This window comes from Lingula anatina, chromosome 1, assembly GCF_051362555.1.
Source record: "Lingula anatina isolate TDL-2025a chromosome 1, LinAna3.0, whole genome shotgun sequence".
NCBI lineage: Eukaryota > Metazoa > Brachiopoda > Lingulata > Lingulida > Lingulidae > Lingula > Lingula anatina.
In genome coordinates this window covers 50,120,670-50,146,541 of record NC_141767.1, presented here as the reverse complement: position 1 = coordinate 50,146,541, position 25,872 = coordinate 50,120,670, and the positions used below count along the sequence as shown (strand labels likewise).

Here is a 25,872-nt window from a genome sequence, read left to right as displayed (position 1 = left end):
GGCTGGTGACCAAAAGTGGTGAAGGTAGTGATGAAATGTGTTATTATAAATCATCTTACCTTTCCTAAGAAGTGCAGATGGCACGTCATACAGGTCATCTGTGTCTTCCTGGTACAGATCTCTGGGAGGAACTGCAGGAATATCTACAGAGCTGCAGGTACTGAGCACACTAGAAATAGAAATATTCAAATGTGATAAAAAAAACACTGATATTACACTCTAAATTCTTCTCCAAACCTTATTGTTCCATTTTTTTTTTTTTTTTGCTCAGTTAAAAAATCTCTGTGTTGTACTGAGGCTGGGCTCTGTAATAAATATGAATTTAAATCATGACAATATGTTGGAAAATCTTTCTTTTTTCAGAGCTTACTGTGCCACTTAACTCTAAGGCACATGATTCAAAGTAGTCCCAGTACCATATAAATATGTCTAGTCTAACCATTCTACGTGCTCTAATGCTTTTTAAACTGTTACTTTTTCCAAGCAGTTTTACCCAGGTTCTATTGCATCACAGAAAGATAAATAACCATGAAATGTGCATCTAAACTGCATTAACTAGACAGAATATATATCCAGTTCAGCAGGAACTAAAACCTTACCATTTCAAACCACAAAGAACAATTTGTTTGAACTGCTGCAAGTTACTGAAGGTACAACCATACAATTAGTTACTTTTTAAATCACTGCAATGAACATGATATCAGGCTTTTAGTTGACGAAATCACTGAAAGTTCATGGGTAACAGGATATCTATATGCATTATAATTTCAAAACATGACCAAAGATCAAATCCAATATTTCAATATTGGTAGACCTTTCACATCAAGCTCTAGCTGACTGAGCAAGAAGTGACAGCCACACAACAGAGCCATTATTTTGACATCTGGCACTGGAAACAGAACAGTGATTCTTTTATGTACAAAAAAGAAAATAATAAATAAATAAAAGAAAAAATAAAATAAAATAAATAAAAATAAAAAAGAATAATAAAATAATAAACGAAATGGAAAGCAATTATCTATCTTCTTAATGTTTAGGTTAGATTTTTGAAGTGAAAACATGTCTCTGATGTTATCTATCTTCCTTGATGCACACAGATTTAATTAACAGAAAAGGAAGTCTCTCGTGTCAGTCTGAATGCATACAAAACATCAATATATCTAAAATGGGTGTCCGTTTTGGGACTTGTAACATGGTTAAACTGTTGATCTTATCAAATGAATCAATGATACTTTCTTTCCTTATGAAACCAAATCTAACAAACAAAATACATTCCAGACCCAGTGATATTCAGTTTTTGTCAGCTGGTTTATGTAAGACTACCTATAATCAACCCTCTAAAGCAACTTGATAAAACAACTTACTGTTATGTTTTGTGTATTTTTGTAATATTCAGCTTTTTTTGAATTCTTGACCAAAACAAAAAATGTAATAGATTACTATATTGTGCAGTAAAAATGAATGAATTTATACATACCTCTCTATACCTCTCTATCCAGTAAGAACTACATATGATAAAAACACTTTCAGAAAACTCCTCATTCCTGTATGCTTTCAGAAATCCATAATGAAATTCACAGGCAATGTCCCTCTCTTTGTATAGCAAATTCAATAAGCCTAGGCAATATCAACAATCATTTTTCACATCCCAGCTTGAATCTGAAGTCGGCCAGTTACCAGTAGCTGCTATATACATAGAATCTTCATCTTTCATAAAACCATGGACTTGTGATCAACAAGGCACTGTTCCAGTTGCACAGTGAGAGTTCCTCAGATCTCATTAAACTGTTTTCCCCAGGAGAGGTACCTAACAGACTGAAGGAATCAATTTGGGAACAATTCTAACCTTCCGTCAAAATCAGGTAGCATAGATCTCCACTTACTCTGATGACAAACAGACATAGAAAACTCTCAAATTCTCAGCCAACACAGTCGCCTTAAAGCTTGTGCACACAGATCAAGTTCATACCTGGCATCTATTTTATTCTATTTCTGGTCAATAATCCAGACTTCTATCAGCTGTCAGCTACAAATAATTTGTTTCGCATTGTCACTGATGGCTCCTCCAAGTACTGAAGGCAGCAGATCATTTGTGGGGAAAAGAAAATCTATGGACATCTATAGCACATGGGTCAGCTCAGAGTGAGCACCAGTTGTTTTACATGTCTGGGGAAAACATGATCATACATATTAATGTATAATTTAAAATAATAAGCTGGCTTAACTTTTAAAGTTAACACTTTCTCCTACAAAGTCATTGTCATTGTAATTTATTTTAAACTAAATCCAGGTAAGAGACTGATAATGGAAAAGACATGGATCTTACTCATGATGGTAATAGACATTTTCTTGATCACACGGTGATTTATATCACAATAGCTTTAAATAACTCTTTACTTAACTCAATTTTTTAAATGAACAAATAATCAGGGTATCTTTGAAGCAATAAGACGTATGTCTCTGTAGAAAATGAAACATAATTTGGGCAAACAAATCCTTCATTCCAAAACTAGTTCTCCCATAACAAAATAATGATGGCAGTGTAATTTCTTTTGCTATATGTATCTTATTTTCTTTATCATATCACTGCCAGTTGCCTGCATTTTATTGCTTCATTCACATCACAACCAATGAAGATTATAATTGGCTCCCCCAGTTTCTTTCTTCAGCAATGCTCTCTTCTGTAAGTTAGACACATCTTCTTCCCACCACTAATGTAATAAAGCTACTGGTGACAGCTACAAGCTTATTTCATTAATGGTATGCTTCTGGACTTGTAAATCTGATTTTCTCTAACTCTAGCTAAAGCCTAGTCAGCCTTTCTCATGAAAATCACCAAGCTTCATGTGTGGTGATAATGTGTTCAGTGAACTGCATCCCAAGTTATGACAATATGATCACCTACCTCTCTAGAGGAAAGCAGTAACCAAGCTATACTGGGCATGACAAATGCATGTTTATTGAAACAATAATGGTCAAGATGGGCCTCCTATAGCCAACTGTTTGTGTGGCCAACACATAACTGTCCATGAAAAAGAGATTGCCCTTTCTTTTTCCTGTACACATCCTTAGTCATTATACTGCATGGACAAATAATCAATGATTATTAAATGATGGTTGTCTTAATGGAGGTCAGATATTCATTTTAATTGTTGGAGTACTTATCTTCATCCCCAATTAACCATCCCTCATAATTAATGAGGTAATTAAAATAGATCCCCCTCTAATACCAAGTCAATGTAAATGGATATGTAATGTCCATATTTATTAATCAAAGTTAATTGACCATATGGGAGGTTTGATCAATTGGCCATTATGAGATTTTAAAGTCATGACCATCCTCTTGGCTAACTTATCAAAGAAACTGATGGGCATTCAGCATCCATGAATGAAATTATGGCAATTAAACTAGGTACCACAAAGAAGTGACGTTTTATAAAATACTTTCACTGCACTAGGTTATTTTTTATTTAATCAGAATTGACTAAAATATGTAATTGCTTATCAGTTCACATTTCCTCAAGCTGAGATTTAATTATATTATTATTTATTTAATCAGAATTGACTAAAATATGTAATTGCTTATCAGTTCACATTTCCTCAAGCTGAGATTTAATTATATTATTAGCATTAAAAAACCAATTTACACTTTTAGAATGCCAAATGCTATCTAATTTACAAATACTAAGAACCAATTACTTACATGTTCTTAACGTGAGTTCTTAAATTTGATATTTACAAAATTCCTATAATTAGTCTGTATATCCATTTCTGCGGACTTTTCCACATCTTCATTCATGTGATCCTGATGCAATAACTCAATTAAAATCTAGCATGGCTCCTTTAAAAGAAAATAACATGAACAGATAGAAAAATCAAAGTAAAAAATATATGTTCTTACCTATCATGCTTAATTTCAGCTTTTTTATCTTTATTGACCTTGGAATATAGGTTTGACTTCCTCTCCTCTGTTACCTCCTCCCCATACCCTGAATGAGGCTCCTCTCCCTTAGACACACTGGACCCAGAGCGAGGCTTTGGTACGGGGCGTGGTGGTGGTGGTTCTGCATATGTGTCATCATCATTATCATCACTTTCTTCTGAAGCTGGCTTTCCACTGGAAGACATATTTGTTGGGAAGGTGGAAATGGAGCTGCCATTTGCCTCAACTGGAGGAGGAGGTTCATGATAAATCGCCTCTGTGTTATTGTCATCTTGAACTGCTTGGACTAGTTCATAAATATTGCTCCGAGGCTGTTGTTTTGCTGAAGCTGCACGCTTTATCATTGTGGGGTCAGTAGGAAGTAATGATGCTGAGGGTGGAACTTCCAGATTTGTGGGTTTCTGGGAAGGTTTTTCTGTGGGAAGGATTTCCTCAAAGGGTAGCTGCTTTCTTCTCATATAATCTGCAAGTAATGAGATTAAATATGTTATGATTCTAATAAAAGTACCTTTAGTGCATTTGGTACCAAATTACAGCATAATACACCCTGACAATAACTATTTTTCAGTGCTGGAGTCAGGGGGACCTTTCTTTGCCTGGAGGCATTTACAGTTACTTTAAAGTTTCTAAAAACAATTCCCTGTAATGAAACAATAACCTAAACAATTATATTTCTTACAAGAAAGATCAGAAAATTTAAACACCATAGATTAATAGTCCGGCAACTCTATATACAAGCAATGCAAGTGAGGAATACTTAGCTTTAAAACATAATATTAAACAAACAAGAATATACATGACCTAATCTAACTTGTAAGGTACATGATGTACATGCATTATTTATAAACATCTTCAGCAAGGCGCCATTTGCCCAGTCCCTTGCGGACTCTGCAGTAGTGTCAGATGTACATGTAAAGGATTACCCAGTACTTACATGTAACCCTAGATGTTCCAATCAATAGACTTAAATATCAAAAGCATGCAACATGTGTTGAAGTAAAAATGGATAATTCCCCATACAAATATTCACCCATTGATAAAATGTCAGCATAAAACCAGTGATCAGTGTGGTTTTGCACAACTGTTATTCTATGCAGATAACATTCACCAAAAGATTAAAATGTACATCAGTGATGGGAAGTCTATCAGGAAAACGAGTCAATATCCCCTCTGAGCCTCGTATCTTGTACAAAATGGGAAATTAGAATGGGAAATTTAGACCTGAGAAGACTGTACTGGCAATACCCTCTAGACAGCATGCAACAATGGTGATTAATGGCCCAGAATTCTCTGTATGGAAACAAACTTCCAATATTGACATTTAAGTTGCACTTTGTCTGTTGCCTGCTCACTCACTGTATTTGCAACATTCTATTTTTTCCTCTTTTTTTTTAACAGGTGACAAGTATACAATTAACCATCACAGAAAATATGAACTAATGGCTGTAAATGAAGACAAGCTGCCCAACAAGACAAAAGCCTAGAATTGTGCCTTACATATATCCGTACTTACAGTTACTAATGCAAAATAATCAAGAGGCATTCCTTACCATCACATACATGTAATTTAATGTACAGAATAATGCAACATTCTATGCATTCTGACAACACATTCATAAACAGACAACAAGGGTTGATAAGGCAGCTATTTATCAATAGTAAGTTAATTAGATGAGAAATGCCATCCTGGTTTCTTGGTTGCCTAGCTTCCAACAACATGCTGGAATTGATGGCTCCCCGATGACTTCTAGTTTGCTACATGTATGAATGGGACAGAAGGCACTTTTTTATTTCTTTTATTCCAGACACACTCTTGCATTCCATAATGCCAAAAATTAATACTAAAATAAATAAAATTCTTGATCATCTTGGGGATTACATCATCTGGAGAAGAGGCACCCAACTAAATATGAAGCACTGAATGCTCAATATATCCACAAAAATGATGTCCTCAGGAGACTTTTATTTGACTTATATTATGCTTACTCTCTAGATACTCCATCATTATTTCTGGTATCATAATCTTAAGGTAAACTGCACATTATATACCTGCAGATACCAAGTGGCAAGGATATAGGACATGTTCTCCACATTGCTTTGGCTAATTATGCACAACAATCAATTAGATGAACCATTAGCACATGGCTAAGGATAACACACAAACTATGGTGGCTTTTGTCTGAAATATTGGAACAGTTTTCTTTTTTTACATGTAGACTATGTTCCCCAGGTTTGAGATAAAACTTTTATGACCCAGTTTCAGCTCAGTGAATGTTCATCCAACATGAAAAATTATGATTGTTACCCCCTTCACATTACAAGTCAGACATCACATTGTGGTTGTACCAAGTAAGAAGGTTATCAAACTGAAGCATATCATATTGGGTGTAAGTTTTTACATAGCTAGTAAAAAATTAAACAAAGTGAGATCTCTTAGGAATATAAATACTCAGCAATGATACCAAGTCTTCTACCTGGTTCTCATAAAATCATGATCCCCAATGTATAGAAAACAGCAGACATGAAGGCTGGACGCTCCATAATCCATGGGCAATAGTGGGATGCAAGCACAAGATAAAACAAATCACTACCCACCAAATGATTTATCAATAGCTGTTGCATCTAAATGTCTCATTCCAATCCCATCCAAATGCACAGTCATTTCTTTTATGGTCAATTGGAGACAATAATGTATAGGAACATCCATTAGGACCAGCTTCAGCCTATGAAATGTCCATACTGAGTGCCTTTTAATAAGATTGCCAATATTGCTTTTTTAACTGCTTACTGTACAATGCATGAGCAATCCTGAATTATTCATCAAAATCCATGACACTTATTTACCAACTTTCAGTGATAAGGATAATATATAATTACTATTTTTCCAACAAGACCCAGTCACAATGGTTGCCAAAATTCACCGACATTCCGATTAAAGAGAGAGCACACCAGCAAAATGTGACATATCAACTGTGGCAATGGCATATTAAAGATCAGCTTGTTAAAAGAAGTCCAAATTGCCCCCAAGTCATCTCAGAGCTCACAACAGTTCATTTTATCCCATTGTATAAGCTCACCTTGTAAGATATGTACTGTGTCCAATGTGGCCTGGGTGGCTGACCTGTGAGAATGGAACAAACCTAGTGCAGTCTTGTGCTCTTGATTCTTGATCATAGGGTTGATGCCTGATCAAATACAAGTAATAAATGAAGAGACAGAGTGACCAATATATACTTAAACAGCCCTTTTTAATCATTTGTTCACACCAGGACAGTCGGGCTTGCTGAAATATTTTAATGGTTTTAAGGTGAAAATCAATGTAATAAGCTGGTCCTTTAAAAGCTTTTAAGTGCAAAGTACATGGATAATCTGCTACACTTTGTGTTCTGTGAATGCTATAACAGGCAATGGTCATAATTATTGAAACATGTAATTGAAACATCCATTAATTACCAGGTATTAAAACTTTAAATATGGTAAATATTGAACAGATAACACTTCACAAATACAGTGCTGGATGTTCTTACCCCTGTCAACTAGAAGTCTAACAACCCCGACCTTGCAGAACAAAGCTGCTTCATGCAGTGCTGTGCCAGTCTCAGTCTGAAAAATGTCAATTTATACTAATATACATTTATTTCATGACACACCTGCAATAGGGCATCACATTCATGCAAAGATGATAATGCTCAGGGGCGGATCCAGAGATATTTTCTGACAGTCTTCCAAATTATCTTTGTTGATCCATTTTTGACCGTCTTCTGACAGAAAATATTAGATGCCCAACAATGTAAACTTGAAAATCTGACCGTCTTCCGGAAGACCCAGAAGACGACCTAAATCCGCCCCTGATGCTTTCTCTTGTAGACCAAAATGCCAATATTGCATTATTGATGGCTTGTTAAACAAGGCAGCAAAGCTGTCAAATGTACAGACAAAAAGCAGGAAATAACTATGCACAAAATAGGCTAATGTCAATTCTGATGCAAAAGTACATTATGTTAAACTGCAAATTTAACATCAAATTTTAATTATGCTCAACAGGTAATACCAATGTAAGTAAAATGTGTAACAAGCATAAGGCTTCAGGCCCATGGGAGTTCAAGTTCACACTTTGAACATGTATAACTTCCAGAAAAAGAAGCCAATTAGACTGCTTTTCCAACTCAGGCTGCATGCTTGACTTGCGTTTTAGTAAGATCAATTACTCCTGTGAGTTTCATGACAACAAGCCTATCGGTTTTTCTTGAAATGTGTTTACAGTGTTGCATATATGCTGAAAAGTGAAAAAAAAAAAGCATAACTTCTACAATAAAGGCCCGATCATGCTGATTTTTGAACTTGACCTGTGTTTTATGAATATTCATCAGCTCTGTAAATATAAAGCCCAAAAGTAAAACTGCCTTCCACTTATCGTGCTTACAATGAAAGTGCACGGCGACGGCGATGACGGCGACGACAGACACAGGTGATGTCAATATGTACAGACACATCTATATATATTTACTGTACTGTTTAAGAACAGTAATTGACATGGTTTTTTTCTTAAATGGTCATCATGGGAACAGTGCCCAAAATAGGTTTTTTTCAAATTTTGATGCAATATTACATAATGTTTAACAGCATAATGACCATCAATTTTTAATAATAAAATATTAGTATCATGGATGTTCAGAAAATGTGACTAGCAAAGGTCTTCAGGCCCATGGAACTTCAAAGTCACAACTTGAAAATGCCAAAATGTAAACAAGACAGCACTGTTCTGAAATGTTTTTTTTTCCATTTTTAACAATTTTTAACATAAAACAAAATTAACAGTTTACTGCCATTTTTATATGATCAACTAAGAAAATTGATGAGATGGGAAAAATATCAACAGAGCAGTGTTAAATGTCCAATTTCTTCCATTCTGAGATTCTGAACATAGTGAATGATTGAATCTGACAAACTGCAATGATATGAGTTTTTTTCTATTTTTGAAACTTTATTACACAATACATGATAACAAGTTTACCATCTTTTTTACAAAATCAACTAACAATGTTGTAAAGATGCAGGAAATGTCAAACAAACACTTTTATGTATCTTATTAGTTTAATAATGAGACTGTTAACATGCCTAAGAATTGAATCTGAGGAAATGTGAAAAATATGCTGAAAAGTGAAAAAACAGCATAACTTCTACAATAATGGCCCAATCATACTGATTTTCGAACTTGACCTGCGTTTTATGAATATTCATCAGCTCTGTAAATATAAAGCCAAAAAGTAAAACTGCCCTCCACTTATCGTGTTTACAAGGAAAGTGCACGGCGCCGGCATCGGCATCGGCATCGCCATCGCCATCGCCATCGGCGACGACAGACGCAGGTGATGGCAATATGTACAGACACATGTGTCTGTACATAAAAATTCTACAGTGGCATCAGAGATACTTTTGCTATAATACATAAAAATCATCTTCCTCTGACAGGACAATCCATTCTAGATTATTGTAAACACAATACTCAACAATGCCAGAAATGTAAGATTGGATTCAAATAGAACATTCACTTGATCAATGGATTTGGATGATGAAAGTTGTATGTGAATAATTGTAAGTTTTAACAATGTTTTTTAACATTAAAGTTAGAGCTAAGTAAATAACAAGCATTTATTTATATAATTACCACAGGTAATGACATGATTTCCAATAAAAGGTTTGAAAAGTCAGTAGTAAACAATTATGTTTTCATTTGACACAATATTAACTAATGATGTTGTCATGGATTTTTTGACCCATCAGATAATAGGAGACATTGAAAAACAGATGACAACAATGTTGCAACTTTTGATGTAATCTTAAAGGACTCTGACATTCAGGTATTAAATTATATCATAAAACAATCACTTGTTTTTTGGTCAATATTTTGTTTTGCAAAAAATAATAAATAAATAGCATTCTGCTGTGATAATAATTTAAGACTGAATTGTGTAAGTGATCAAAATGATCAAATATTCCAGTTAACTGGTTTATGTATTTAAATGTTAAAAAGCATTTGTAAATACCCCAAAATGCAGGGGCACAGAGAAAAAAAAAAGAACTATATACGTGTTCTATGCTTGGAATCTGATACATCAGACATAAAAGATTAATTTGAGGATAAATTGAATGAGTTTTGGAGCAAAATGCAGCATTGTTTATTCCATGCAAGCATGCACGAGAGATGGTGATGTGCATATGAATGACCTCAGAGAAAAGTCAGGTGAGATAATCAGATTGCACTGAAATAGTCAGGTAATTGAATAAATAATTTGGATTTGAGTGTTGGATTATTGTTTAAACTAATTTGTTCAAAGGGGCCCTGCTCTGGTAACCAAAAATCATACAAAACCCAGTAAAAATACCACACAAGTTATCAAATAAATAAATTGAATATATATATATATGTACCTCAGTATTTATGTCAAATCCAGCTTCCAACAGGGTTTGAACTACTTGCTTTTGTCCATTTCTGCAGGCCAGGTGAAGCGGAGAGTGTTTGGAAGACTTCTCATTGACCAGTGCTGGACAAAACTTCAACAGAACCTGCACCGTCTCCAGACGGCCATACTGGGCAGCTAAGTCCAATGGAGATTCTGCTCTGTTGTTCCGTATGGTAGGATCTGCTTTACTCTGAATGTGAATGGAATTGATATTAAAAATTCTAAAAAAACTTCAAACGCTAAAACTCGCAAAGGAATACATATGTGCAAATTCAAAACTACCATGATCAGGAGTGTTTCCTGTGAATATCAAAGAAGAGAGATTTTTGGCAATTCCTCTGTAAAGATTGGATAAATATATATGCAAATAATATGCAAATAGCTTCAAAAATAAAACATAACTCGTATCAATAAAGTTATCATAACAAATGAAGACTACTTCATTCAGTTTATGATATAAATGCTTAGTTGGTGAAATTCGCATCCTCATGAACTGCTGCTGGTTGACAATAGAAATATCTATTTTCATATGATTCCATAACAAAGTTTCTGTATAGTAAAATACAAACATGACTGAGCATTTTATGAAACAAAATAATACTTTGCATTTTCATATGAATACTGCAGGAACACATTGCTGGGTTTATTTAATCAATCAGCTTTTACAAATAATGAAGAAATTCAATTGAGTTGATAATAACAATACTTCTTTTTACCTTATTATTGAAAAAAAAAAAAAACCAACTGTCACTTCTTCATACTTCATGAGAATTAATTCCAATATAACATACTTTAAATTGGATATAAAAAAATCTTATCTTTCCATTTCAGGCTGTCAAGAAGTACAAAGTGTTGTTAAATATTAAAACACTTCAGGCAGCATCTGCATCCGAATCAAAGAATATTCCCCTCTGATTTTCTATATTTTTATTCATGACAGTTTTATCTAATCATGATCAGTAATTACATCTGCATAAGGACAAAATGCAATATGATCCAGCTCAATGATTCCTTTCAAGCAGTTTTTCCTCAGTTGGAATAAAACAAAAGCACCCTCAAAAAATCACTAAAGGTGCTAATGGCATAATCCCACAGAGTCTTCCTATCCTGCTAAAAACTCACTTTAATGACTAATGGCAAATACTCTTTAAGATTCAGATATTTCACTCTGGGAATACTTTTCTCTCTAATGATCTCAGAATATCTTAGACATACACACTTTTTTTCAAAGATAAATTGTCTTGAATACCAAAATGAATCATGTGAACAGACACACAGAATAAAGAAAATAGTTTTGCTGAGACAATGGAAAATGGATCTGCAATATGAGAAACCAGTTTTTATTAGCTTTTGAAAATTGATCAGGAAGACTGCACACCTGCCAAAGCTGATGGAAGCTGCTTTACTGACGGCTGATTAACGCATGGTTTTCTTGCCACATATAACACAGCAGGGGAGTGCGAATTAAAGGAATTCACTAGATAAAATGTGAGGATGTTTCTAAAACAATATATAAATTAGGGCAAAAGAATTTACAACTGATGTCCTAGATAAAACTTAATTAAGCTTACTTATCCATTCTTTTGGTTGTGATATCAACTAAACGACTACATCAGAAATGGATAAAATGGATTGTTTTGCCATAATGTGAAATTTCAATTACCAATCTCAAAACTGACAAAATCACATCTCCACACATGTCAAATGATTCAGTTGTGCCAGTAACTCAACTGCTCAGATTAGCAATATTGTTTCATGACGACATGTCACACAGGAAATTTAAGTGCTCAATCATTTTACCTTTGATGAATCTGTATGTGCATGTATACTGAGTAATTCACATGACTGAGATAAAAGCCAACTTTGATATCTAAAGGACAATGGCTGATCTGCACATCTTTAGATTGGTGTCACATATTTTAAAAATTCCTCTGGGAGACAGCCAATGTATTCTTATTATCAGGCCCAAATTTTTTTTTTTTTTTTGAAACAGTCATGCACTTTGTTAACTCAGAGGAAGAAGGAAAGGAAAATTACTTGCATTCATTTGTCTAACTATTTACTAATTTTACAAAGTAACTGTTATTTCAGACACGAGGGTCATTTCTTTTTAATTTTATATTTCAGCAAATTATCTCACTATCAATTGGTCATGGTCTTTTATATACATCTCATAACACTCAGTGTGTAAAGTTAATAAACTCTCAAAACATACATTGCACCAGTACATATTGCTATGATATAGTGTTTGATGTATAGGCATTTAAAAAGCAGCTGATACACTCTTTAAGTAAAAGCGCTAGCCTATAGCCTTCACCTCTAACTTATCATACAGTATGCATCTTATCACTTACAGCTTAATCAGACATAATCAAACAGATTTATTTGGACCCTTGATTTACCTAGATCTCTATGGCACTGCATGGCCATTATTAGCAATCCAATCCAATCTCTCAAGCCTAATACATGTTAAGTTTCAATAAGTGAAAGGTGCACACATTTTTAGTAATTGTTGGGGGTCAGATTAACTAAATATCTCAATGTACAATATCTTTTATACATCTGCCCACTTAAGGCACTGGAATCAGGTACTTTATTGATGATCACAGGGAGGGCTTGAAAGTCCCATTGATAAACTTATTACGCCATCATTCTGATGGCATCAAAATCTAGCTTGAATTTTGAGTCAATAAGAGGCAACAAGCTAGTTTAAGCCAAAACATAACACAGCAATATACAAATAAGTTGCTTTACATTGGAAAAATAGGTCAAATTCAAGGGTACATTTGATTTTGCCATGTTTATTTTCATGCTCAAGTAAGCGATTACTGTATTAGTATATCCCTTCCAGATTTGAAAATTGTAAAAAGTTGAAATTTTTTAAAAAGGCGCTTTTTGAGTGTCATTTTTGGCTAAGAAATAAAAAGTTTAAAATACTCAATAATGTTTGAAAACACAAAAATGTTTGTTTCAGTAAGACAAATCTATCCTCTTTCACATGAAAGATGATAACCCATTGTTGTTACTCAGTATCATGAACGTGCAGATATACATATATAAAGAATAATTGGATCATGTCCACATTTGAACTTGAATAGCCCTTAAGGCCCAAAAGCAACACCAGCAGTTTTCAACTTTAACATAATAAACATTTGGATGATACAGTATCCACACTGCCAAATTTACTACATAAAATAATCATTTAAGTTCTGCAACAGTCATTGTCACCTAATTTGAAGAGCGTCTACACAATCTTCCTAATGAAAGTAAAAATAATATTATTCTGTTTATCTATATTTTTGGGATTACTAATTACATATGATATATGAGAGTGTATAAAATTGTAGTATACACTTAACAAGTGTGCAACTGCTACAAATTGCTAAAATTTTATCAAACTATAAATTACAATAACGACTGGAAAGTTACCATTTCTACTCACCTCAAGCAATACCCTCACTACTTTTGTATGGCCATATTGGGCAGCTGTGTGGAGTGCTGTGTCTCCTTCATGGTTCTGGATATCAATAAAATGTGCTTTGATCATCAAAATAATATACACAGACTCCCAAATAATGCACATGTTCATAAAAGAGAAGAGAAACAAATCTCTACAAAATATGCTTACCAATTAACAAATATGGAATACTATCCCAATTTTCTAAGACAAAATACCAATTTCAACAAAAAGATTTAACATACAATTAATTTAGAGAGGTTAAGATTTTTCTGCCCCACTAACAACAATGGTGTGCTTCCAATGTGGTCCATTCCATTAAATCTTATGGATGATATGATGAAAACAACACAAATCAATAAGGCCTTAAAGCTAACACAAACATCGACACATGTCATTTTCTGAGCAAACAATTCTAACAAAGTTAGCAGTCAAATTAAAAGATCCCAAAGTAAATGCTCTGATTGTAGTTCATTTTCACAAGTCTAGCACTTAACAAAGATTTAAGTGGTGCCATTGATTTTTACCATTAAAAAGAGATACATATCACATGACAGGACAAGGCAACCTAAATCTCAAGTAGTATACATACGGCACAATAGATGAGAGGTTTATAAGTATGCTTGATCCATTTCTATTAATTCAAGGCCAAAGCAATGTAGCGTCAGGTGCAATGCAATGAAACAATGTAGCATCAGGTGCAATGCAATCAAGATACATATATTAGACTCAATAATGAATGGTTTTTCCCTTTATTAGTTGGATAATGTTAAAATTCAAATTTTGTCTGCATATAAATTTTTTCATGCCCATACAGTTAAGTTCTATTTATATTACCAATTTTATTTTATTTGTAACATTTTGATTTTAAATGCCATATTTTGTATCTTCATCTACTCTAAAAGTCATCAACAGGAGCTTATATTCATTCAAATAACTGATGTGACAACAGAAATCCTACTTTAAATTATACAACCTAACAAATGAATTGAAAGACAGTTTTTTCTTCAGGTTTAAAAATAACTCCAATAAAACCTACTAACAATGAATATGTCCAGTAATCAAAGATTTTACAATTTATTGAATTCATTATTATAAAATTAAAATGTTGGTAAATAATTCATTTATGGTGTATTACAGTAAACAGGCAGCATAATAACAAAGCAAATGAACATATTTGGCATTTTAATAGAACACTGTGCACTGTTGTAACCTAACATCATAATATCTTCATCAGAGTACACAGCCTTGTTCAAGATTACACTCTTTAAAAAGAGTTATGAAATATGGTGTTCTCACCTGTTCATTAACACTGGCAAATGATGGTCCCGAAGTGAGTAAGAGTTTGCAGATTTCATCATTTCCATTCCAGGCAGCAAGATGGATAGGATGACATCCTTTGTTGTCTGCAATGGTGGCACAGCCTTCATGTCTTAGAAGAGACTGGACAGCAGACCTGAGAGGAATAATTTTAGTATACTGATCAAAATTAATACATATAAAAATGAATAAATACAAATATTTAATAAATAGGCCCTTTTAATATTCAGATGATGGTCAAGAATTGTTCATAATCCATGACATATTCACTGTCATATTTTGAAATTTCATTTTTTATTAAAAAAATTTAAAATGTCTTTGCCCATTTACTATTAAATACCTTTGAAATATATTTTGAAAATTTATGCTTTGTTGGGTACAGCACAAAATGTTACCTGCATGGTTTAATATGCATATATTTATATAAATATAGAACCAATAATAAGAAAGATCAGATGTAGGAAGAGACAGTGTTGGGTGAACAAAACAGCAGACTAAAGAATGTTAGCAGGATATATCTCAAGTTGCGTGACAGCAAAGGGCAAGTGTTGATAATAACAGCTGGTGAATGATGGTGATATTGAAAGGAAAAGACAGGTGATAACAAGGGGAATGCTTCTTAGCAAATAATGAAAATACTGAAATTTCAAAAAGAGCCTTTTATTCTTCTAGTTGGGAGTTTTGTAGTTTTCGGAATTTTTGTAGCATCTTCAGTTTTTTTTTTACAGAACTGACAAATACCAATGCCATATACTCACATATGTACAGAAGTACCACAGATGACACAGGTCTGACTTTCAATAACATAAAACATGTTACAGAAGCTCTCTTATTCTTCTAATGTATATTAATAAAACTTATATACTAGTACACGTGCCAGTATTTGTTTCCATTTCTTATCTTGGTTATGGCTCAGCAGGCCTTTCTTTGACTGACAGATTTGTTAATAAAGTGTACAGTAAGTATCTTGGGTGTTTCTGAGCAAATATAAAAGAGGCATTGTCTTCCAAGTCTTTCAATTAGAGAATGTATATTACATATTTCTGGTAAGTTAAAATTAAGAGGAGTTAATAATCTACATTACACAAATCTGAAAAGTATCTCATATGAATATATATACATTACTAGTAAGGGTAACAATAAAGTAAATACACATATTCCACTCACACATGTCCATTGAGAGCTGCATAGTGTAGAGGTGTTTCCCCATTGCCATCTTGACAACTTGGATTTGGGCCTTTCCTAAGACTATAACAAAAATTGAAGATACTTATTTCTTCTTATTTCTTATAAAACTAATGAAACATGTTATGTACTATTAAATGGAATAATAATATAAAGTAAATAATATAATATTAAAAAAATCTACAGCACACACTGTGTAATTTAAATGTTTATATATATTGATAATCAATCATATTAAACGGCACACAATCATGTCCCAAAATCAATTCACAGCTGATTAAGCTACTAATGCACAGTTAATTGTTGCCTTGATATCCACAGAACCACTTAACACCTATGTCTGCAAGAACTCTTTATTTCATTTCCTATTAAAAGTTTATTTTTTAAATTGATTGTCAGTGTCTCTTTTTGTAAATCACAGGCAGCTACCATAAGGGGGAAAAGGTAATATTTTCAAATTAATCTTTATTTCTACTTCTAATCACACAAAAGATGCTCTACATAAAAAGGCCTTTATTTTAATATGTAATACATAAGGTGTATATCTACATATGGCACTGAAATAAGCAAGACAATGTTAGGATCAAGACTATACATATATAGCTATGTATGTCAGGTAATTTCTTATGCAGTAAACTGAAGTCCCACAGGAACTGCCACAGATGGCTGCATTCATTAACAAACGATAATGCAACGATGATCAGTTGAACTGGCTTTAAGCCCCTTCCAAGTCTATCACTATTTATTGATTTCAATCCTCTCCGCATATGCAGCTCTGTCCCAGTTGGCTACTTAAGATTTACAGCTAACCTGAAAGGCTGATTGGAATATTTCCTTTCATTTCCTGGAAGGAATCTATCAATTACCATAACAGGTTAAGATTTCATTAAAGTAAAGATTTCACTAATCTATGACTAAAAACTTATATTTCATAGAGCAAGTGACCCTTTGATATTCTTACTGCCAGTAATTTCATATTGCATCTTGGCATGCAAAGCAAGGTTTATATTGATGAACTAAAAAAAAAAAAAAAATAGCTATCATGTTCTTTGTTCTTTGGCTTCAATATTAGCACTGTATGTACAATCAAATACCAGTATGAAAGGCACAAGATGAATTTTTTATTTGCCATTTTCACAACTGGCATAAAAATTATTGAAATGATACATAAAAATTAGAATGGACCCATAAAAGTGTACATTTCTTTTTTTGTTTATTTCCACAATATGATTGGATAAAAAAATTAGCCTGCCTGTCAGGGCAGCAGTAGCACTGTTCAAAGTGTAAACAAAGTTGTAAGTACCTGTTGAACCAATTACGTAATGCTCCGTCGTTCAAAAACTACTTTTTTCCATTTCGTCATTTGGTAAATACTACATAATAATGATAAGGACCAAAGTCAAACCAAGTCATATTAAGCTCTGGGGTTAGCTTTATTTCCACCCGTTCCAAAAGTTTTACAAACTTTATTTCACAATTTTAACGTTACTTCCTGTTTTAGAAAAATGCACTTCAAGCAACAAGTAATACCTTGACAATGGCCCAAGTGGTACTTTTTTCGTCTTATGATGACCCAATATTCGTTCTATTTGTTCAACCTGTCCATTTCTGGCAGCTTCCAGTAAATCGTGATCCTTGCCCATTGTATGGATCCACAGATGTCCTGTTATAAATTTAGGTCATTCAAATGAAATGGCCCTTCCCAAAACTTAACACAGGAATAAAAATATTGTTTCACGCTTATTTTCAGAGCTGTTGATTTCCCTTACGCGTCCAGAGATGTAGAGATGTATATTGCCTACTTAGATGAAAGTTCGCAACAGCTTAACAACTTTTGTAAGGGCTACTGTTCCCACACCATTGCCTGGCAGTCTGTCGATTTCAATGTTACTCCACGGTGTACATGAAGGATTATCTTGGTAGGCTACCACCTGGTGGCTAACATACAAACACCTTATGTAAAAAGTTTTCTCATAGGTTAAAATGCTTTACGATTGGAACCAAATAGCCAGTAAACATTGCTTTCTCAACCCACATTTCCTGTGACGTCATTTCAACCTTTGAGCCAGTGACGTAGATAGAAAACAGTTTTGACAGGACAGACAATTTTTTCAAGAGGGTTTATTGCGTTCAGACCAGAATCTGCTCTTTAATGTAATTTTTCGAACAATTGCAGTATGACGAGACCTCTCACTGTGGTAAGTGTACCAGCGTTGTAGTTCAGGTGTCTCGTTTATATTAAAATCCTACATTCTGTCAGTGAAAAGTTGTAAACATCTGTGCGCAAGCTATTTTTAGTAACAAAACGTAAACAAAGGCAATGGTGGAGCAACTATTCGACGTAAAAGAATCTGTGACTGACTACATATTTGTATTTGTAAGAGGAATGAATATCTGTTTTTTTAAATAATTTATCATGCTCTTATAGTGGCCATAAACTGTTATACTTTCTTAAGGTAGGCACGTGGATCTTGACCAAGGTCTTGTGATGATGACTAACGATAGTTGCTTTGTGTTAGAGAAATACGTGGGAGAACTGACGGTCAAAGTCCAGTGCCTCATAATCGTGTATATATACTTAAACTATTGTACCTTTGCTGCCAGACGTATATACCACTTAAATCTCTTTCTGTTATAATATATATATATATATATATATATATATATATATATATAATCTGATATGTCATCTGACATTATGAAAAACTTGTGTATTTTGCGCTATTTAGTACTGACGTTGAACATGAAATTATCCTCATTTCTACCTGTTCCCTCACTAAAAATGGAAAGAAGACAGCCAAGAAATTTATATTTATATATTTATGCACGGGTTTTGGTTATTAAATGTTGAACAATTTATTGACAGTGCTTTCAATTTTGGTCAAGAGAAATTACACAAGAACACATTGTACACTATGTAACATTAACTAAAACACTTACCATGTTAAGGCGGAAGTTAAAATAGTACACCAAGAATATATATATATATATATAATCACACACACACACATATATATATATATTTTATTTTTTAATTTTCAGCTGAAGTCTGTGGGTCCGAAACTAGTCCCTTTCTTCAAAACATTGGCTATCTATTTTGTGCTATTTGGGGATGAAGCTTCCTATGGGTCCATCTTCTATGCCATCATCAAGTGCTTGCCAGTGATATCATTGATAGTGTTTGTGTTGCTTCATGGCATGAACTTGTCAGAGTATTATGCATACTCCAGACGAATCCTTGCTGGCTTGATCTTTTCCTGCCTTGGGGATATATTCCTGGTATGGAAACACTATTGCTTTGAACATGGATTGGCAATGTTTGCTGTAGCCCAGCTCCTGTATGCTTCTGCATTTGGAATGAGGCCTCTAAACCCATGGGCAGGATTAGTAATCAGTTTCCTGGGATCTATTGTCTATACCATCTTGTCTCCTGGGTTAACTGGTATAATGAACATACTGGTCCCCATGTACCTCATCCTCATTTTGTTCATGGCCTGGAGGGCAGTGGCCAGGGTCCAGCTCTTTGATGACCTGTGGACTTGGACCAAGCTGTGTGGATGTGCTGGCTCCATTGCTTTCCTCATCTCCGATTTAACCATTGCATTGGATAAGTTTGTCATGCCTATTCCATTTGGTCACACTATCATCATGACAACATATTATGCAGCACAATTCGGAATAGCACTATCTGTAGTGGACAGCCCTATTGATGTCTTGCTAAAGAAAACCAGTGAGGAAAATGGATTGGCTAACGGGCAGCACAGTCAATTAAAAACTGACTAAGAGGAAGGGTTGGATCCTGTTTTTCAACTTGTACATTCAGTTTTATTCAATTGTCTATCACTCATTTGATAATATATGATTTTCAGAAATGCCCCCGTTGTCTAGAAAATACATATATCAATTTAATTTAATTGAGAGAACTTCAGAGAAGTAAATGAAGTAAGGGCATATAATGGATACGTAGTTTAAGAGGTTATTAAGAACTAAACTTAAACTTTAATCTCTTGGAGGTTATGTAATGGTGCTGTCAATACTGGGTTGTTATTGCACTATCAATGCAAATGTATGAATCTGAGCATATTTACCATTTTAGTATTTTGTTCATATATACTCTTTAACTTATAAACAATTATCATTCTCCACTTAAAGTAGGAGATTCACCTCAGATGTTTTTATTAGAGATTCTTTTTTATTAGCCTGTTCTTATTTGTATCCATTATGACTTATTGTTGAAGCTAAGTATTTTGTTACTAAGATTTTAAAATATTTGCTGTCAAAAGTCTAACTTCATCAAACATACTTTTGAAACAGATGGCTCAGAGTTTTGGGTTCAGAGCCAAATTGCGAGCATGAACATGACATTGAAAAAGAAGTATGGTTGCTAGTTGGAATCGCTGTTTTTATAGGTATACTTTAGGGTAGAGAGAGGGGCTTTGATATCATCTGGAAAAAAAAAATTTAATAAAACATAACTTCATTTGATACTGAGGCCATATCAAAACTGTAATGTATGCAAAAATCTATTGATGGACTGAAAATTCAGTCAAGTTCAGCATTTGATACCAAATTTTGTTTTAATTTAGCAATAATGACAATAGTAATACAACAAAACAAAAAGATGTTACATATCATTATACTTTCAATTTGCACTTGCATTTTCTCTAGCACAAAATGTATTTCTTATCTCACAATTAACATTTTCATTACAAATTTTAGTCCTAAAATATGGTCTTTTAAAAAAGACAAACTATGTTATGACAGTATTTCTTAATGGAGATCTGCAGAGCCTATTGAATTAGATGAGCCTCTGTTGTATGGTTCAAATAAGTAAAATTTCTTAAAAGGCTTTCTACTTATGAACTGTAAACTCCATGGATTGCAATTCTGAAGTCTTTTTGGACTCCATAGAGTTTTACTAACATTTTGTTTCTTAGCGTTGTTCATTTTACAAAATAGTTAGAAATAAATAAAAATCATAAAAACTACACAGTATTTACATTTTTAAGGTGGGAATGTAGGTTTGAGATTTTCTCTTAAAATAAAGGTCTTGGCTTTTTTATTCCTGTCACATTCATTTAATGTATCTTCAAAATATCTAATTATGCTTGGAACACAGCTCTAACTTCATCGTGTGACGTAATATCGGGATTTTGGGGACAAAAACACCATTTTTATACACCTGATTTTCTCAGGCACCTGGACAGCTATAAACTTGCTTTTGATGGCATTATAACACTAGAACAAAGTACTACAGCATGGAGTCAGGGATTTTTCTTCAGACACTTATTGTTGATTTTATCTATAAAAACGTGAAATTACATCAAAATATTAGGAAATTTTCACTTTCAAAGTCTATAAATTAGAAAAGAGAGGATCAATCAAAATTTCTTAAAAAGCACTTTTAGTGCATACTTTTCATAATTAGCATGGTAAATTTGGTCTCCCTCAGGTGTACAGGTAGACAGTTATAGCTTGCTAAGATAACGCTATCTCGTCAATATTGAAAGCAAAGAAAACGAGCAAAAACCCTTTCAGGGAGGTTAATTGTCCAAATTAGCAAATTAAATTGTTGACAGCTTTACCTGTCATCGTTCTGACGATCGCGAAGATGAGTACTCTATTGCCGGTTGAAATTAGCTTGTTTTCATGCATTTGGATGTCAAAAAATCTCATTTTTGTATCAATCTCACCTCCTGTTAGTAACTTCAAGGGGTTACTGCTAGCACTGCCAGAATGATTGACAGGCAATCAAGTAAGCCCTAATGACTCAAGCAATCAGTGGCCACATCAATTGCCATCGGGGAAAGTGTTAGGGATGCGCTCTAGGATGTGCACACAATAGCAGCATTGCAGGCGGTCTTGTCCACATTCGCCAAGCGAAAAATGGTTCGAAAACACGGTCTTGTTACAGGACGCCGATCGGACCATCAACAACAAGAAATAGACGCAACCCAAAAGGTTTTGTTAGAGGAAATGTCTAAAGTTGGGTGAGCCAGGAAAAATTCTGCGATAATTGTTGAAGAAAAAAGCTGGGTCAACTCAGTTTCAAAATTATTTGACGCTTTGCAGGAAAAATCCTTCCTTTGTTTCTCTAGCTCCTTATAAAACCTGGTGTCCAGATTTTATCTAGTGCCCTCAGGGTTGCGGGAGCTGCTCTTTGAAAATAACACTCGGGTACATTTTTACCTGAGCTAAATATCGCCAGCGAGGCTTCAGGAGAGTTTTATAAATAAAAGTATGCAAGACGGGGGGGGGGGGGGGGGGGGGGGGGGGTCAGAACAATTGTGCCTATACAATTGATACAGAGGATTTGTTCATACAGGTGACTTTAATAAGCAGAGGATTTCTTTATATTCCGTGAAAAATACACTAAATTTACATGAAATAATATCATGGTTGGCCAAAAATTGTACACACAGTGCATCCGTGCGTATGCCTAGTTACGCCCATGTTAAGATTTTTAAAATCTAACAACTGCATGCAGGGGCGTAACCAGACCATTTAAAATTGTACGCACAGATTTTGAAAATTCCCAGGTACGATTATATTCGGTGAAAAATACACTGAATTTATGGAGAATAATATCATGGTTGGCTCAAAAAATTGTACACACAGTGCATCCGTGCGTATGCCTGGTTACGCCCCTGGCATCGAGCTGTTGTCGAAAATGGATAGAAAGTATGACGATTGTTGTCACGGGTAGCAAGCAAGGGAATTTTCTTCTTTTTTTGCGTATCTCAAAAATGAACAAAAAAAAAATCGAAAGAGCGCGTGTAACAACAAGCTATATTCAAGGGAGAATGCGGATTTCGTGCAAATCCGATGTGTCGGAAAAGATTCATCTTAGCGCTGATCACAATCAAGAGTGACTATCAAAACAGCTTAAGCGGAACAATAGCCACTGCTTTGCCGATCGCTGTTTATGACAAAGGGGGCATGGCGCATCCCTGTTCTATTGTTTCCCTGGACGTGCTGATGCTGCTAAGGTCCGCCCACCGAGTTTACCCATGCTAACGGCCCTTGACAACGAAGGCGGGGCATAGACCAGGCCACCGGTGCCGATGTGTGCAGCATCAGAATCCTCAGAAAAAAACATATTTTTTGTTCAAAATGTAAAAATTTTATTCTGTTAAACGTTAGATACACATTTAACCAATAATTAGACATAAAAAACCAAAAATGAGGATTTCTAGCTATATTTGGGTACATCCGTACCTTAATGCCTTCATTTCAGTAAATTATTTGCATACTTCAATTTCATTAGAAGTGTGCATCTTCCTGGCCCAATCCTGGGCATTAGGGCAACCTAGACCTGTATTACTTGAGGGAAATGACAATACTTGTAACAAGACACTCAGCCCTTCACAGCTATCCTGATCAAACAATATGGTTTAAAGGTGGATCAGGATCTATGCCACAGCAAATCTATCTACTTGCACCTTATATAAAACGGTTTTTCAGCACATGTATTTCTAAATGTGTTAGGTGTGACAGGTCCTGCCACTGCAATCCATATCAATTTAGATCTTCCCAAGCATCATGTCATAAAATGATTCCTCATATGTTGCTTCTTGGTATCAGTGAAAGAACTTCTTTTTGTATCTCGTTGTTGGCACTTGACCTCTTGAACGTAGTCTTCTCACAGCTTCTCTCAAGTGCTTTGGCTGTAGGGGTCCAGTTTCTTTCCACTGCTCCATCACATCTAAGGCTGAAATAATAAATTCCAAATTAGTGACCAATTTAATAAATATGTGTATGATTTTCATATCTGACCCAGAGAAACATGGGAAATAGATCTTTACGATACAAAAATACATTAACAATATAAAAATTAAATCCTGAGACTGCTTTACATTACAACATTAAGATAATGATTCTTTATTTGGGTACAGTGTGTCATGTTTATTATGTACCTTCCTCTACCACTTCTCCTACAAATACTTTGGAAATTCCTGACATAGCAATGACAACATTTTGTGCAACTGTTGTTCCAGTAAGCGACTGCATAAGCTGCAATAAACATTCATGATATTTATTTGGTGTTATTAGACTTTTTTAAATGATAAACATTCTTATGATTAACTCTACAGTATATGCATGCATCAGCCAAATTAACTTTCCCCCTTTAACTTGTCAAGAAACATTCCATCAAGACAATAACTTAAATACATGTTGCTGTACATTTAACATCATCAATAATACTTGGCATTAAAATGAAGCCTTGCAGAATAACATGGGTGATGGTATTGTAACTACCATATTTATTTTATTTTAGTCATTTATTTTGAGATAACCCAGTGACTTACCCTCTTGATTGCAGCTTTTGGAAATGCTGCTCTTCTGTACATTTCATACTGGTTTAATTGTTCTTCTGAAAAATTGGACACCAAGACCCTGAAAAGAGGAAGAATTCATTTTTATGAAATTTTTTTCTTGGTTTTGCATTGACATCTTTAATCCTCCCTTCTGAAAGGACTAAAATGCTTTAACAGAATTTTGGATTTAAAAAGAATTTTTGTAAGGCACACAGAGCCTTAGTACGAAATTCATGCATTAGCACTCTTATTGATAATTCTGATAATTTGCACTGGCTGTGCTAACACAGTGGATATCAAAATTGCCAATAAAAATGGTAATGCATTAGTTTCATGCTGCCAGAGCCTGAGAGAGCCAGATCATTGCAGAAATGTACAAAATTAAATAGATTTCAAAATTAGAGTTCAGGCACCAAAAATGTTCTTTATACAGTCTAAAGTAAAATCATTTCAGCAGTAAGAATTACATGTAGCAGTAAGAATGTCTGACGAAATCCAATGCATTCATTGTTTTATACCTCTTTGTCTACTATGTACTATATATATCAATTAAAGGCATGCATTTTATGCCATTTGCAGTTACATAAACCTGTACATGATGCATTACTGTCAATTTCAATAAAGGAACAAGATATCTACCGGCGCTTTTATAACTATTTGGCATTGGTATAAATAATGATGGTATCGATAAGGACTAATATTATTTATTCTAATATTTACTGCATTTTCATCCTCTCTTCGTCCTGCTTTTCTTTCTTTCTTTTAAGCATTGCATGCGTATCGTCTCTCTCTTGTTTTTCAACGTCAACTTCACTTTTTCCTTTGTGTTTTTCGTCAACATCTGGCTCGACATCGCCCTTATCTTCGTGCTTTTCTTCCAAGCTTTCATTACTTGTTCCAGAAATGTTCAATTCTGTAGCGCCAGCAGCAATGTCTTTCTTAGATTCCAAGCTTGACGATGAAGGATCTGGATCCATCCTCTGCCGAGGAAAGTGTTAAACACAATGTCCTAAGAGACTGCAATATTATATCACAGTTTCACTGAGTTTTTTTCATCCTGTTTCAATTGCCACTTGAGCTTACATCTCATTTCGATTTACCCGTAATGTAGAGCTAATTTTTCCTTTCGAATAGAGTTTCCCAGAACAAATGACCATATAATAGTTAGTGTTCAAAACATATTGA

At 34.3% G+C, this 25,872-nt stretch overlaps 3 protein-coding genes across 6 annotated transcripts in view; 1 reads left to right on the top strand and 2 right to left on the bottom strand.

Annotated features, from left to right (window-relative positions):
* Positions 1-18,295, bottom strand: part of LOC106173153 (ankyrin repeat and sterile alpha motif domain-containing protein 1B) — a 62,906-nt gene extending 44,611 nt beyond the window's left edge. For 2 of the 4 annotated variants that reach the window (XM_013554170.2, XM_013554173.2), the window contains exons 1-9: positions 17,900-18,294; positions 16,352-16,432; positions 15,164-15,320; positions 13,850-13,924; positions 10,376-10,597; positions 7,471-7,546; positions 7,021-7,128; positions 3,902-4,406; positions 60-169 (exon numbers count right to left, since the gene is read on the bottom strand). In XM_013554170.2, the coding sequence (XP_013409624.2) occupies positions 60-169; positions 3,902-4,406; positions 7,021-7,128; positions 7,471-7,546; positions 10,376-10,597; positions 13,850-13,924; positions 15,164-15,320; positions 16,352-16,432; positions 17,900-18,012 (1,447 nt within the window). In that variant the 5' untranslated portion in view covers positions 18,013-18,294. Of the gene's footprint in view, positions 1-59; positions 170-3,901; positions 4,407-7,020; positions 7,129-7,470; positions 7,547-10,375; positions 10,598-13,849; positions 13,925-15,163; positions 15,321-16,351; positions 16,433-17,899 lie in introns of all 4 variants that reach the window. The other 2 variants (XM_013554171.2, XM_013554172.2) reach the window with 2 other exon arrangements.
* A 102-nt stretch (positions 18,296-18,397) lies between these two features.
* On the top strand, positions 18,398-21,357 carry LOC106173154 (lysoplasmalogenase TMEM86A). The gene is made up of 2 exons (XM_013554175.2): positions 18,398-18,567; positions 19,412-21,357. The coding sequence occupies exons 1-2, from the start codon at positions 18,547-18,549 to the stop codon at positions 20,150-20,152; spliced, it is 762 nt and encodes a 253-aa protein (XP_013409629.1). The 5' UTR covers positions 18,398-18,546; the 3' UTR covers positions 20,153-21,357.
* A 2,112-nt stretch (positions 21,358-23,469) lies between these two features.
* On the bottom strand, positions 23,470-25,837 carry LOC147764433 (transcription initiation factor TFIID subunit 11-like). Its single transcript, XM_087015771.1, has 4 exons — positions 25,408-25,837; positions 24,679-24,766; positions 24,286-24,382; positions 23,470-24,080 (listed from the first exon to the last, which is right to left on the bottom strand). Exons 1-4 carry the CDS (start codon positions 25,662-25,664, stop codon positions 23,950-23,952), a joined length of 573 nt encoding a protein of 190 aa, XP_086871897.1. The 5' UTR covers positions 25,665-25,837; the 3' UTR covers positions 23,470-23,949.
* Positions 25,838-25,872: the final 35 nt, after the last annotated feature.

Bases quoted from the DNA above. Each gene is read 5' to 3' on its own strand.
- LOC106173154 (XM_013554175.2), top strand. From the start codon at position 18,547: ATGACGAGACCTCTCACTGTG. The intron at 18,568-19,411 runs GTAAGTGTACCA...TTTAATTTTCAG, and splicing joins TGACGAGACCTCTCACTGTG to CTGAAGTCTGTGGGTCCGAA.
- LOC147764433 (XM_087015771.1), bottom strand. From the start codon at position 25,664: ATGGATCCAGATCCTTCATCGTCAAGCTTGGAATCTAAGAAAGACATT. The intron at 24,767-25,407 runs GTAAATATTAGA...TCCTCTTTTCAG, and splicing joins GAAGAGAGGATGAAAATGCA to GGTCTTGGTGTCCAATTTTT. The intron at 24,081-24,285 runs GTACATAATAAA...TTATTATTTCAG, and splicing joins AGGAGAAGTGGTAGAGGAAG to CCTTAGATGTGATGGAGCAG.